General features: G+C 45.0%; 1 protein-coding gene across 1 annotated transcript in view; it reads right to left on the bottom strand.

Annotated features, from left to right (window-relative positions):
• COL27A1 (collagen type XXVII alpha 1 chain) overlaps window positions 1–14,011 on the bottom strand; it is a 105,902-nt gene that overhangs the window by 62,472 nt on the left and 29,419 nt on the right. The window contains exons 10-16 of the mRNA XM_070955894.1: window positions 10,140–10,193; window positions 7,441–7,485; window positions 7,288–7,332; window positions 6,058–6,111; window positions 5,142–5,195; window positions 4,388–4,441; window positions 705–758 (exon numbers count right to left, since the gene is read on the bottom strand). Of these exons, the coding sequence (XP_070811995.1) occupies window positions 705–758; window positions 4,388–4,441; window positions 5,142–5,195; window positions 6,058–6,111; window positions 7,288–7,332; window positions 7,441–7,485; window positions 10,140–10,193 (360 nt within the window). The remainder of the gene's footprint in view (window positions 1–704; window positions 759–4,387; window positions 4,442–5,141; window positions 5,196–6,057; window positions 6,112–7,287; window positions 7,333–7,440; window positions 7,486–10,139; window positions 10,194–14,011) is intronic.

The following is a 14,011-nucleotide window of genomic DNA, read 5'->3' as shown; positions in this document are numbered from 1 at the left end:
CGGATGAAATCAAATTTGGCAGAAGATGGGAGCTTACTCCAGAACAAATAGAAGAGAATCTACGTAGCTCATGGGTTGAGCTGTGGAGTCCTTGGAGCTCTCTGAGCTTGGTGGTTTCCTCGCAGAAGTTTCATGACCCAACTAGATAGCAGCAGCAGCATCCCTGGGAGCAAATCCCACACTCACGAACAATGATGATGTTATCTAGTTGAGTAATGAAACTTCTGCAAGAAAACCACCAAGCTTAGAGAGCATCAAGAACTCCAGTTATTTCAGAACCATTATAAAATCCATATATCTTATTGGGACAATAAATGTCAACATGTCCATGCAGTTAGAGGAAGAGGGACATGGATAGAATAGAATATAGAATAACAGAATTGGAAGGGACCTTGGAGGTCTTCTAGTCTAACCCCCTGCCAACTCCCTACACCACTTCAGACAAATGGTTGTCCAATCTCTTCTTAAAATCTTCCAGTATTGGAGCATTTACAACTTCTGGAGGCAAGTTGTTCCACTGATTGATTGTTCTCACTGTCAAGAAATTTCTTCTTAGTTCTAGGCTGCTTCTCTCCTTGATTCGTTTCCACCCGTTGCTTCTTGTCCTGCCCTCAGGTGCTTTGGAGAACAGGTTGACTCCCTCTTCTTTGTGGCAACCCCTGAGATATTGGAAGACTGCTATCATAGGATAGTTTTCTACTTACCCGTTGGCCAACCAATCCTTGCTCTCCAGGAATCCCCAGTGGACCAAAGTCGCCCTAAAAGAAGAGAAGAGCTTTTTAAAGTTAGCTTTCAAGACATGTTAAGAAGAGGGAGGAACATGTGTGAAGACTTGTTGTGGCCCGCCAGTGGCCAGCAGAGCTGGCAACAGATTCAGACAGTGAGGAGGTTGGGGAGGAATGTGGGCCAGTCCTGGAGTCTGGGGAAGGCTCAGACAAGGGCTCTGAGTCGGAGGCAGAGAGGAGGCCAAGGCCATCTGATAGTTCTTTGCTGCCTCCGGAGCCTCAGAAGTCTGACATCAGCAAGGCAGAAGAACAGTGGGAGCCTGTTCCCAGTGTGCGCATGTGCAGAACTGCCAGAAAACAGGAACAATTAAGGAAACAGGGTCGACTTGGGAGTAAGGCTTGGAGATGATTGGCCCCTCCCATAAAACATAAAAGAGAAGTGAACGGGACATGAGCTTTTGCAGGAAGCAATTAGTTCATCTGGTCGATAAAAGCGCTGGAAAAGCTCTGTTTGACTCTGTGCTAAGTTTGGCCTTGCCCTGCATGTGGCAATTAGTTCTCTGGCAGTGTTCCAAGGGAGATAAGGTGGGTGTTTGTAAACACTCCCCTGATAGACTGCTTGAGAAGCCTTTCAGACTAGGAATAACAATAATTCACAGCCATTTGAATTAAAACTAATTTTGTGCTGTTTGCTTTCTAAGGAAGCCTAGATCAGAACAAGACCAATTGCCAAGAAGGATATCAGAAAGTCAATTTGGGGGCATAGGAGGCGGGGCTTATAGTGCAAGGGGTAGAATCTATAAGACGATGTTCCAACATGTTCCAGATGCAAGTGATAGTCCAAAAAGGCAAATGAAAGTTTGCCAAACATCAAAAAACCAACTTACACCCAAATCAAACCATACCATGCAGTGGTGGGTTTTAAAAATTTTTACTACCAGTTCTATGGGTGTGGCTTGGTGGGCACGGCAGGGGAAGGATACTATAAAATCTCCATTCCCTCCCCAATCCAGGGGAAGGTTACTGCAAAATCCCCATTTCCTCCCAATCAGCTGGGACTTGGGAGGTAGAGAATAGATGGGAGCAGGGCCAGTTAGAATTTTTACTACCGGTTCTCCAAACTACTCAAAATTTCCGCTACCAGTTCTCCAGAACTGGTCAGAACCTGATGAAACCCACCTCTGATACCATCCTTCTTTCTGGATCTTCATTCTGAAAATTCCCCACTTCTTCTAGTTACGCTAAGAAAGAAGTTTAAACCCCACGATGCCATGTGATAAAAGCAAAGACGCAACCGTTCGTATCGCAACAAATAAGCCCCGAAGACTGGTTTGGAGGTTGCAACGAGACAAAAATCATCATTAAGTTAAATGCAGAAATACATAAAGCTCGTTCGAACGAAATTCATTGGGCGTACGGTTATTCTGGGAAGGTAGAAGGAACCATCTGAGTTCCAAAAGTCTATGGAAATTGTCAGTCATCCAGATCACGGCTGTCCCAAAGATACTTTTTCAAGAGGCAGTTTTTCTTTTTTTTTTTCTCTGAAGACATTTCCCAATTCAAGAAGAAGTTGAATTCCAAAGCACCTGAAGGCCAGACAAGGAATAATGGATGGAAACTGACCAAGGAGAGATTTCCTTATTCTGGAAATAAGGATGAAGTTTCTGACCGTGAGAACAATCAACCAATGGAACAGAAGTTGTGGGAGCTTCATCCTTGGAAGCTTTCAAGAAGAGACTGGATTGCCATATGTCAGAAATGGTATAGGGCTTCCTACTTGAGCTGGGGGTTGGACTAGATGACCTACAAGGTCCCTTCCAACTCTGTTAATCTGTAAAGGCTATTGAGACTGTAGAAAGAGTGCAGAGAAGAGCAACCAAGATGATGAGGGGAATGGAGGCTAAAACATATGAAGAACGGTTGCAGGAACTGGGCATGGCTGGTCTAGTGAAGAGAAGGACCAGGGGAGACAGGATAGCATCTTCCAATATTTGAGGGGCTGCCACAGAGATGAGGGGGCCAAGCTATTTTCCAAAGCACCTGAAGGCCAGATAAGGAATAATGGATGGAAACTGACCAAGGAGAGATTCAACCTGGAAATAAGGATGAATTTTCTGACCGTGAGAACAATCAACCCGTGGAACAGAAGTTGCCTTCAGAAGTTGTGGGAGCTTCATCCCTGGAAGCCTTCAAGAAGAGATTGGACTGCCATCAGTCAGAAGTGGTGTAGGATCTCCTGCTTGGGTTGGGGGGTTGGACTAGATGACCTACAAGGTCCCTTCCAACTCTTGTTAATCTGGGCTCAGGAGAAAAGTGACAGAACAGATGGACGTAAACAAAGCTCCTTAGATGAGAAGCGCGAAGTCTTCAAAGAAAAACCAGAAAGTCTAGTTGCCTCTTGGAATAAAAAGCACCTTTGGGACATCTGACTAAAACATGAGTTTTGAACATCATGGAAGTGGTAAAATTAGATTGTTTGCTTTAATGCTGTCTTTTAAGAAGACAGAACTCCAAAATGCAGTTCCTTGAAAGAACAGCTTGTGAGCTGCTAACCGTAAGCATACACCAGTTTTTTTAGAAGAAAGACTGAAGACCTCTCCTACAGATGAAAAATGTGCTTCCTGTTTGAAACATGAGCTTGCTCTCCAGGAGTCTGTCTGTTGGAGGAGGTGGAAAGACAGCAAATAAAGGTTGTTTTTTTTTTTTTAAATTCCTGAGATGGTAAAAGGAGGAGGTGGATAAACATCATGCAGGACCAACAGAGATGAAAAGGAGAGATGGAGAGAAGGTCTGAAGGTCTGAAGACACAGTAGCTCCAGCAATGTCTTGGGAAGCTTTCCAAAGCAAACAGACCAGCTGGAGGAGAAAAGCACAAGAAGCTGGAAGGAAGCGGAATGGAATGGAATGGAATGGAATGGAATCTCATAATCTTGAACTGCAAGGTGTAATCTCTTTCCTCCCTTACCTCCCATCCATCCATCCATCCATCCATCCATCCATCCATCCATCCTTCTTTCCTTGCTCCCTCCCTCCCTTTCTTTTCCTTCCTTCGTTCCCACCCTCCCACCCTCCCTCCCTTCTTCCTTTCCTCCCTTCCTTCCCTCCTTCCCTCCCTCCTTCCTCCTTTCCTTCCTTCCTCCCTCCTTCCCTCTCTATTTCCTCCTTCTCCTTTCCTTCCTCCCTCCCTCCCTCCTTCCTTCTCTCTCTTCCTTCCTTCCTCCTTTCCTTCCTTCCTCCCTCCTTCCCTCCTTTTCTTCCTTCCTCCCTCCCTCCCTCCTTCCCTCCCTCCCTCCCTTCCTTCCTTTCCATCCATGATTTATATATATCAAAAAGCAATCAAATTCTTGGATCAGATCTTGGCTCAGAAATGAGCTGGAACCCCTTCTTTTGCCTTCATACTGCCATGACTTTGATCAGGGGTGGGCAAATGTAGCTCTTTTACAACCTGTGGACTTCAACTCCCAGAATTCCTGAGACACCCAAGCTGTCTGAGACAGCCAAGCTGGCTCAGGAATTCTGGGATTTGAAGTCCACAGGTTGTAAAAGAGCTACATTTGCCCACCCCTGGTCATCAACTACAACACACCCAGCGTCAGCTGGCATAACAGAGGCAAGAGTCCTTGGTCACCTAAAGAGAAAGGAAGATCTTCGCTCTCCCTTACCTTCATGCCAGGTTCTCCCGGAAGCCCTCGCTGTCCTGCTGCACCAGGAGGTCCCTGGAAGAGGAAGAGGAAGGAAGAAAAATAAATAAATAGAGAAGACCCAACCCAGAACATGCTGGAGAGAAGCAATGAGATTGCTTCTTTTTTCACCCAGAGGAAAAGAGCTGAATGGCAAATCGTTCATTTCCAGAATAACAAAGCTTTCAAGTCTTCTGCTCTTGATATCAACCAGGGATGGGCTGCTGGGGGTTCATAGGGGTTCGGGAGAACCTCTAGCTAAGATTCTGTGCAGTTCGGAGAACCCCCAAATCCCACTCCTGGCTGGCCCCTCCCACCCTGCCCCACCCAGTTTTGGATGTAGGATGCAGGGTACACATAGAGGCTCAGGGAGGGTGAAAAACGGGCCTATCAAAAGTTTGGGAGGGTCTCCGGAGCCTGGGGAGGCTGTTTTTGCCCTTCTGGAGACTCCAGGACAGCCTCCGGAGCCTGGGGAGGGCAAAAATACCCCCCCGGTCATTGTATAGGAAGCCGACTAGGCCACACACACCATGGCTACGCCCACCAAGCAACCGGGCAGAGAAACCCTTGCTAAAATTTTTGAAGCCGACCCCTGATATCAACCATCATCTGTCCTCCCTGACTTTCTAATACAGGGTGCATCTCAAAGTTCAGTTTTTTTGGGGGGATTCCCAAAAGCTGGGTGGATTCCGGAAAATTGTAGAAAAATGAGAGGGAGGTGGAAGTCATATCCTACCTTATGTCCAATTTCTCCCATAATTCCTGGTGGGCCTGGTGGGCCTTGGGGTCCCTGAAAAGACAGGCACACAATGTTAAGAACATACAAAGCCTTCTGCTGAACTGGACCAGGATCTTAAACGTATATGATGGATGAGCTGGTTGACAGACAGACACAAATTGCGAGTTGGAGATTCAACATACACAGAATCATTTCTGACGGTCCCTCCAAAGTTTTCAATCAAATCGCAATTTCTGTTCATCGCAAGAACTGCATTTCCTTCATTGCTTTTCATCAAATTAAATCAAATATAGGTGCTGGGTTCAATAGAAGACCTCATTTTGGCCAAAATGTTAAGGGAATGGACCAAGCAGAAAGAAATGCATCTTCTTCATAGAAGACCTCTTCTCGTCTTCAGAGAAGACCTCATTTTGGCCAAAATGTTAAGGGAATCTTCTGGTGTCTTCAGAGAAGACCTCATTTTAGTCAAAATGTTAAGGGAATCTTCTGGCGTCTTCAGAGAAGACCTCATTTTGGCCAAAGTGTTAAGGGAATGGACCAAGTAGAAAGAAATGCATCTTCTTCATAGAAGACCTCTTCTTGTCTTCAGAGAAGACCTCATTTTAAGGGTTAAATTTTAAATTTTTTAGATTTTATTTTGTATTGTGGCTTGTGTTTTTATTATTGTGAGCCGCCCTGAGTCCATTGGGAGATAGGACGGCATATAAGCCGAAGAAAATAAATAAATAAATAAATTTGGTCAAAATGTTAAGGGAATGGACCAAGCAGAAAGAGATGCAACAATGCTGGGGCTCCTTTGAAGAAGACTTCTCACGTTCTTCTACATGGCTGCTCAGATAGGAATAATCAAGAGTGGGGTTGAAGAGTGGACAGGAGTGGAGAGAAAAAGTAGAGGTCCATTTGTGGTACTTGCCAAGTCTCCAGGAGGTCCTTTTGTTCCTTGGGGTCCAGAAGATCCTTGGATGCCCTGCAATGAAACAAGCCAATGGAAGAGACCAAGCTCTAAACGAGATACAACTTCACTCATAAATTTAATTGCCTTTCAATTTTTCCGCTCCTCCAAATGAAGTAATTCAGCTTTATAAGTGAACAGAAGGCAGATTTTTGGGTAGAGCCTTGGTAGTACAGTGGTCTAAGGCACCCTGTTATTAAGCTGGTTATTAAGAGCAGATGCCTGCAATTACTGCAGGTTCGAATCTCGCCAAGGCTCAAGGTTGACTCAGCCTTCCATCCTTTCTAAGGTAGGTAAATTGAGGACCCAGTTGTGGGGGCAATAAGCTGACTTTGTATAAATATACAAAAGGATGAAGGCTATTGCTGAGCACATTGTGGTCAACCTGGTCTTCTCTCCGGAGAAGGGCGGCATATAAATCAAAATTAAAATAAAAAAAAAATAAAAAGATTTTTTAAAAATGATGATGATGATGATGATGAATGATTTTTCAAGCCACCACTATTAATTACAAATAATGCATGAAAGTTAATTATATCATCGGGGAAATTTGCTTTCGAAATCTTTTTTGCGCATCAAGCAAAACTGATGTGGGGAAAGGGCACCGAACTTAATGAGAACTTTCAAATATAAAATAAAAATTTAAATAATCCAAAGTGATACAGAAGTGGAAGAAGCTCCTCAGTGACGTTGAAAATCAGAAATCAAGACCCGAGGGAGGGAGGGAGGGAGGGAGGGAGGGAGGGAAGGAAGGAAGGAAGGAAGGAAGGAAGGAAGGAAGGAAGAAAGAAAAGGAGGAGGAAGAGGAGGAGGAGAAAATTGAAGAGGAGGAGGAAGAAGAAGAGAAGGAGGAGGAGGAAGAGGAAATTGAGGAGGAGGAAGAAGAAGAAGAGGAGGAGGAAGAGGAAGAGGAAGAGGAAGAGGAAGAGGAAGAGGAAGAAGAAGAAGAAGAAGAAGAAGAAGAAGAAGAAGAAGAAGAAGAAGAAGAAGAAGAAGAAGAAGAAGAAGAAGAAGAAGAAGAAGAAGAAGAAGAGAAAATTAAAGGAAGGGGAAAAAACCCTCCCTAATCCAACTTTACTAGCCTGGATCAAAGTCCATAAATGGGGGAAATTCATACAGATTCTCTCCATTACTGCCTCTGATAACCTATTAAGTCTTCTTGTTATGAGGCAAGATGAAGGATGGACTTACAGGGAAGCCACGAGATCCGGTCTCTCCCATTTCACCGATCTTTCCCTACAAACACAAAGACTTGAATTCAGGTGGAAGATCAGAGCCGAGTCTTGCCAAGATACCATAAACATCTCAAACACTTTTAGATCCCTTCAAAAATACTGAACGTACCTCTTGACCGTCCAATCCTGGTTTACCTGGATGACCTGGGAGGCCCTGTTAATAAGATCATAACAAAAGGAAGAGGGTTTTTTAAAAAAAAAAATGCAAGAAAGGTTCAATTTTGAGGAATGATTGAGTCTGTGCACCTCTATAACTGTCTGGCTTGGCTCTGCAACCCAACATGACAGACAGAGACTTCAGAGGATAATTAGAACTGCAGAAAAAACAGTTGCTACCAACCTGCCTTCCATGGAGGACCTGTCTACTGCACGAGTCAAAAAGAGGGCTGTGAAAATATCTACAGACCCCTCGCATCCTGCACATAAACTGGTCCAACTCCTACCCTCAAAATGACGCTATAGGGCACAGAACAACTAGACACAAGGACAGGTTATTCCCAAACGCCATCACTCTGCTTACCAGCTAAAAGGCTGCGCTACTATTAATCTTCTCATCGTTCCTATCACCCATCTCTTCTCACTTATGACTGTATGACTGTAACTTGTTGCTGTATCCTTACAATTTATATTGTTTCCTAGTATGATTCAATTGCTTATTTGTACCCTATGACTATCATTAAGTGTTGTATCTTATGATTCTTGACGAATGTATCTTTTCTTTTTATGTACACTGAGAGCATATGCACCAAAGACAAATTCCTTGTGTGTCCAATCACACTTGGCCAATAAAAGAATTCTATTCTATTCTATTCTATTCTATTCTATTCTATTCTATTCTATTCTATTCTATTCTACTCTACTCTACTCTACTCTACTCTACTCTACTCTACTCTACTCTACTCTACTCTACTCTACTCTACTCTACTCCACTCCACTCCACTCCACTCCACTCCACTCCACTCCACTCCACTCCACTCATTATTCTATTCTATTCTGTTCTGTTCTGTTCTGTTCTGTTCTGTTCTGTTCCGTTCCGTTCCGTTCCGTTCCGTTCCATTCCATTCATTAGTCTAGTCTAGTCTAGTCTAGTCTAGTCTAGTCTAGTCTAGTCTATTCTTACGATTTATATTGATTGTTTCCTAGTATGATTTGATTGCTTATTTGAACCCTATGACTATCGTTAAGTGTTGTACTTTATTATTCTTGACAAATGTATCTTGACTTTTTATGTATACTGAGAGCATATGCACCAAAGACAAATTCCTTCTGTGTCCAATCACACTTGGCCAATAAAAAATTCTATTCTATACTACTCTATTTTCTTCCCTTTTCCCATCTGGCCATTCTCCCAAAGAACAGAGAGAAAATCCACTCTATTTAAGGCGATGGGGAAAAAAGGACACGTGGTGGAATTCTCCCAGTTGACCAAAGTCTAAAGTATAAATTTAGCATCCAGAGCTCTCTTTCTTGCCTTGCCTTCTTGCAAATTTTTTTAAAAAATCTTGCATGCAACAAACTAGAACATCGTGGAGATGAGTTTGGGGCCAGTTTTCTCCCTAACGGACCATGTAGAGAAATGGGAAGCTATTTTGAGAACATGGGTTAGTCTGTGCTCAGTCTGTGTGGAAGGAAATACTAAATCTCAGCCTATGTGTTTGGCAAGGAAGAAAGACTTCCTAACTCTCTATGCTCTGTAGAAGTATCGGGAACGTTATTCCTCTCTCGTGGAGCTTTGTAGCACATTGATTCTGAGATCTATCATTGGAGGCTTTCGAAAATAGACTATACAACCATTTGACCAAGATAGTATAAGGCAGTGATGGCTAACCTTTTTGCTGTCGCGTGCCAAAAGCGGGGGGACTGTGGTGGGGGCACATGTGCATGGGCCCACACCCATAATTCAATGTGCCCCGTGTCCCCCCCATGCATGCGCACATGACTTCCCCGCATATGCATGCACAACCCCCATGCGCCCCGTTTTGGGCCTAGCAGGCCTCCCTAAAGCCTCCGGAGGCCAGAAACTGCCTGTTTCCCAACTTCCGGTGGGCCCACAAGAGATCTAAGTCCAACCCATCTTCAATTCCTTTCTTAACTCCCGCTAATTTCCTTTGACCATTAGTAGTTCAGATTCTTGTATAGAGCTTTAGCTTGCAATAAATCTTTATACTCATTTGAACCTCCTGATTTCCCCCGGCACTTGACACTAGTAATTCAAATCTGAATGAAACATAAGCTGCTTTGCCCACCTCTCAGTCTCAGGAGAATACAGAATAAGAGAGACCTTGTAGGTCATTTAGTCTAACCCCCGGTCAAGCCAGGAGACCCTGTACCATTTCTGACAAATAGCTGTTCGGTCTCTTCTTGAAAGCCTCCAGTGAGGGAGCTCCCACAACTTCTGAAGGCAAGTTCTTCTCTTGGTTGATTGTTCTCACTGTCTGAAAAGTTCTCCTTATTTCTAGGTTGCTTCTCTCTTTGATTGGTTTCCATCCATTGTTCCTTGTCTGGCCTTCTAGTCCTTTGGAAAATAGCTTGACCCCCTCCTCTCTGTGGCAGCCCCTCAAATACTGGAAGACTGCTAGACTAGCCAACTGTTCTTGCAACAGTAATAGAATCAAATCATCGGACACAGAACAACAGGAGTAGCAAAGACATTCAATGTTGACACTTCCTGTGCGTGATTTCTGTAGCCTGGCACAGAACCATGGCAAAGGTCCAGTCTATGCCTTCCAGCAGTGCAAGAGGCCAACCGTGGCACGTGTCCAAGAATGACTCTGCATTTTTGATTGGAGGAAGGGGGAAATGACTCACCTTCGGTCCTTGGGGCCCCGCTTCACCTGGTGTTCCATCAGGACCTCGAGCACCCTTGGAGAGGTGGAAAAAAAACACACCCAGGTCACAAATATAAGCACACCCTTTACATGCTACCCTGTTTTCCCCAAAATAAGACATCCCCTGATAATAAGCCCAATCGGACTTTTGAGCGCATGGCAATAAGGCCAAGCACTTATTTCAGGGTTCAAAAAAATATAAGACAAGGTCTTATTTTCGGGGAAACATGGTTCAAAAAAAAGAAGATCAAAGGGGTTTAACCAGTGGTGGGATTCAAGTAATTTAACAACAGGTTTGCCCAAGGTCAGATTGGCTGCTGTGGGAGGCGTGGCCCTCCAGCTCCACCACAAATTTGGGACAAGCCTCCCGCAACGGCCAACCTGACCCTGGGCGAATTGGTTGTTAAATTACTTCCAGCACCAGACAGGGGGTGGAAGGGAAGCACCCAGGCTACCGCGGCCTTTCATTGGGGCACGTGGAGGGAGACAGGGCTCCTCTTGCTGTCTCTTTTCCCCTCCTCGCCGGGCATGGCAGGGCTTCCTGCCCCTCACTTCAGCCGGTTTATTGAACTCCAGAAAAATTTAGCTACTGGTTCTACCAAACTGGTACGAACTGGCTGAATCCCACCACTGGGTTTAACTATAGGTACCTCTCTGATGCTAGAAATCTAATCCAGGCTGTTAATAAGCCATGTTAATGTATACTTTCATTTGGCTGCGGTGCAATCACTCTTCGGCATCACTCGTGGGAAGAAGGGAGGGTTTCACCTCTTGTTCTGACCTAGGCTTCACAAAATCACGAAACAGACTCCTTATCCTGACAAAACCTGTTTTTATTTGGCTAATGTGAATTCCTAGCATTCACCTCCAGCAAAGTCCCGGCAAACAGTCTTTCAAGGGTGAATTGCAACCACAGACTTTATCAGGCCTTGGAGAGTTGCCAGGCCGATAGCTTCCAAGTGCCACCTTGTACAAGGAAATATTTGGCAAGGAGTCTCTGTGAGGCACCAACTCAGATAAGCAAATCTTCCCACTAATAAACGAACTAATTGTCTCCTGCAAACACCACTCCCCTTTCACTCCTATTTATTCCCTATGGGAGGGGCCATTCAGTGTCCACTTGTGCCTTTACTCCCGAGTTGACCCCTGTTCCTTAATTGTTTCCTTCTCTTGACAGCTCTGTGCATGTGCACATTGGGAACAGGCTCCAGCTGTCCTTCTGTCCCACTTATCTCCGACTCCGAAGGTAGCTGATAACTGTCAGACAGCCTGGCCCCATCTCTGCCTCTGACGCGGAGCCTTCCCCAGACTCTAGGACTGGCCCATGTTCCTCCCCAACCTCCTCACTGTCTGAGTCTGCCGCCAGCTCCACTGGCCGCTGGCAGGACACAACACCTCTTTTCCCATATTTTAACCCACCTATTTTATATTGGCAAACTCTGTCACTGAATTTGGGGACCCCGTTTCAAAGGCACCTGCAGACCCCATTTTTCCTTCTATGTATTTGTTTAGTATCCCACTTCTATCCTGCGCTTCCATGTTGGAAGCTGAAGGTTCCCTTCTTGTCTATGTGAGGTGTGTGAGAGAAACAGTCCATCATCCTGGTCAAGAAGGGCTTTGAATCCAGACACACAGAAGTCCAAGTGTTTAGCCATGACGCTGCCCAAAGAAAAGGAAATGTAGACATATCAGTCCTTATTGTTTGAAGAACTTCTCCCATGGAACGTTTCTGAGGCAGGATCTTCTTCCCACAATGGAGAAGGCATCTCAGCAAGCTTTTAGAACCTGGCAAACTATTAATGCACAGATTGGTCAGGAGCGAAGGAGGAAACAGAACCAAGTTTCATAGACCAGCTTCAAGTTTGGAGTCAAACCATGATCTGAACATCAATGTGTGACCCAATTTGCTGAAGGGTGGGGGGAGTGACATGGTTTAGGACATGGGAGAAGAAAACCAGTCTGCTAAAACAAGCAAAACCCTGACTCACAGCTTCATTTTGATGGACAGAAGCCTACTGCCTCTCGTCTTGTCATTTCTTTTTGATTTCCTCCTTGATATACAGTAGTTCTTCCGTTCACTCAAGAACTCAACTGCAGAAATGTCAAATGAGTAAAATGATAAGCAAAAGATCTCTTAATTCAGGGAAAAGTTGAAGATATAGAAGAAGAGATGGCCTGGAGCAAGGGGTAGTGGTGGCTTTTATTACAGCAAGAAAGGGTCACCATTAGATGACCAGAAAGACCAGGTTGGGGACAGATCCTCCAGGAGAAGTTCTATCACTGTGGTCACCGAGAGATGGCCCTCATTTGATGGTGTGTGGATCGATCAATCAGGAATCAACCCATCCAGAAGTGGAAATAGATACCTTGTAGGTGGACTTCAACTCTTGGTCAGGAACCTGCAGCTCTGGAGTCGCATGCGGCTCTTTCGCTCCTCTGCTGTGGCTCCCTGTCACTCAAAATATGCGTCACAACCGCCAATATGTGACACCCGCCGGCATGTGATTTATTGAGCTTTTCAACGCCCGGGAGGCCAACCATGGATAAATCCAAGAAAAGAAAAGTTTCAGAAGAAAACAGAACATTTAACTCAACTACATATGCTAGTTTTGTGGCCGCTCAAGAAATAGTCAGGCACGGGAAGGGTTTTGTGGCTCCCGGTGTTTTCTTTTCTGTGGGAAACGGGTCCAAATGGCTCTTGGAGTGTTTAAGGTTGCAGAGCCCTATTCTAGAAGAAACAAGTCACACCAAATGGCATTTTCACACTGTCTTCTCCATGGCCCCAAAGGCACAAAGTAACAAGAAGAAGCTCTCCAGATTCCAGGAGTGTCTTCTGCTTATCTGATTTCTGTCACTTTTGACAGATTTCATATGCTGCCAGCGGAGGAATCCAGGTTTCTATCCAGCAAGGGAACCTGATCCGGCAAGAACTGGGCGACATTTTCCAAGCAAATGGATTGAATTGCGCCAAGGCCACACCGTGTAAAGCAAAGATCCCGTGTTGAAGGATGCACAATCTTCCACATGTGGTGAGCATTAATCGGGGAGTGGGGGGGATTAAAATCATTGCACCAAAAAAGGAAAATCAGGGGCTCATTACGAACGACAACTTGCAAAGGACTGAACGAACAAACATCCCTCCCTGGTGGAAACATGCAAGAAATAGGATGCAGACCCAACGAGAAGCGAGTTCTATCTTTGTCACGGGAGAGAGAAGAATCGTTTTAAAACGTCTGTTTTTAGTTTGGGGTTTGGGTGTTTCCCCCCCACACACACACACACACACCACCCCCCAGAAGTTGACATGGAGTTCTTTTCCATCCCGACACTATAATTGCTAAATTTGAGACCCTCATAAATCACACTGGGGCTTCTGAATCAGAACCAGCATCTGAGTCATTCCCTTGCCTTCGAAAGGGCTCTGAAACAGCACAACGTGAGATCAATTGTGACAGCGGAGAAAGGAAATGAGAAGTGGGAGAGGGGGAAGGAAGAAAGAGAGGGGAGAAGAGAGAGAAGAGAGGGAGAGAGAGAAGAAAGAGAGAGAGAGGAGAGCGGAGGGAGAGGGGGAAAGAGAAGAGAGAGAGGAGAAGAGAGAGGAGAGAGGAGAAAGAGAGGAGAGAGGGAAGAGGGAAGAGGAAGAGAGGAGAGAGAGGAGAGAGGAGAAAGGGAAGAGGGAAGAAAGAGAGGAGAGGAGAGAGAAAAAAGAGAGAGGAGAGAGGGAAGAGGGGAGAGAAGAAAGAGAGAGAGGAGAGAGAGGAGAAAGAGAGGAGAAAGGAAAGAGGGAAGAAAGAGAGGAGAGAAGAGAGAGAAAAGAGAGAAGAGAAGAGAGAGGAGAGAGAAAAAAGAGAG

The sequence above is a fragment of the Pituophis catenifer genome, unplaced genomic scaffold (assembly GCF_029215685.1).
Source record: "Pituophis catenifer annectens isolate HBS135680 unplaced genomic scaffold, rPitCat1.0.hap2 SCAF_17, whole genome shotgun sequence".
Classification (NCBI taxonomy): domain Eukaryota; kingdom Metazoa; phylum Chordata; class Lepidosauria; order Squamata; family Colubridae; genus Pituophis; species Pituophis catenifer.
Note: the sequence above shows the minus strand (reverse complement) of the source record. Positions and strands in the feature narration are given on the sequence as shown.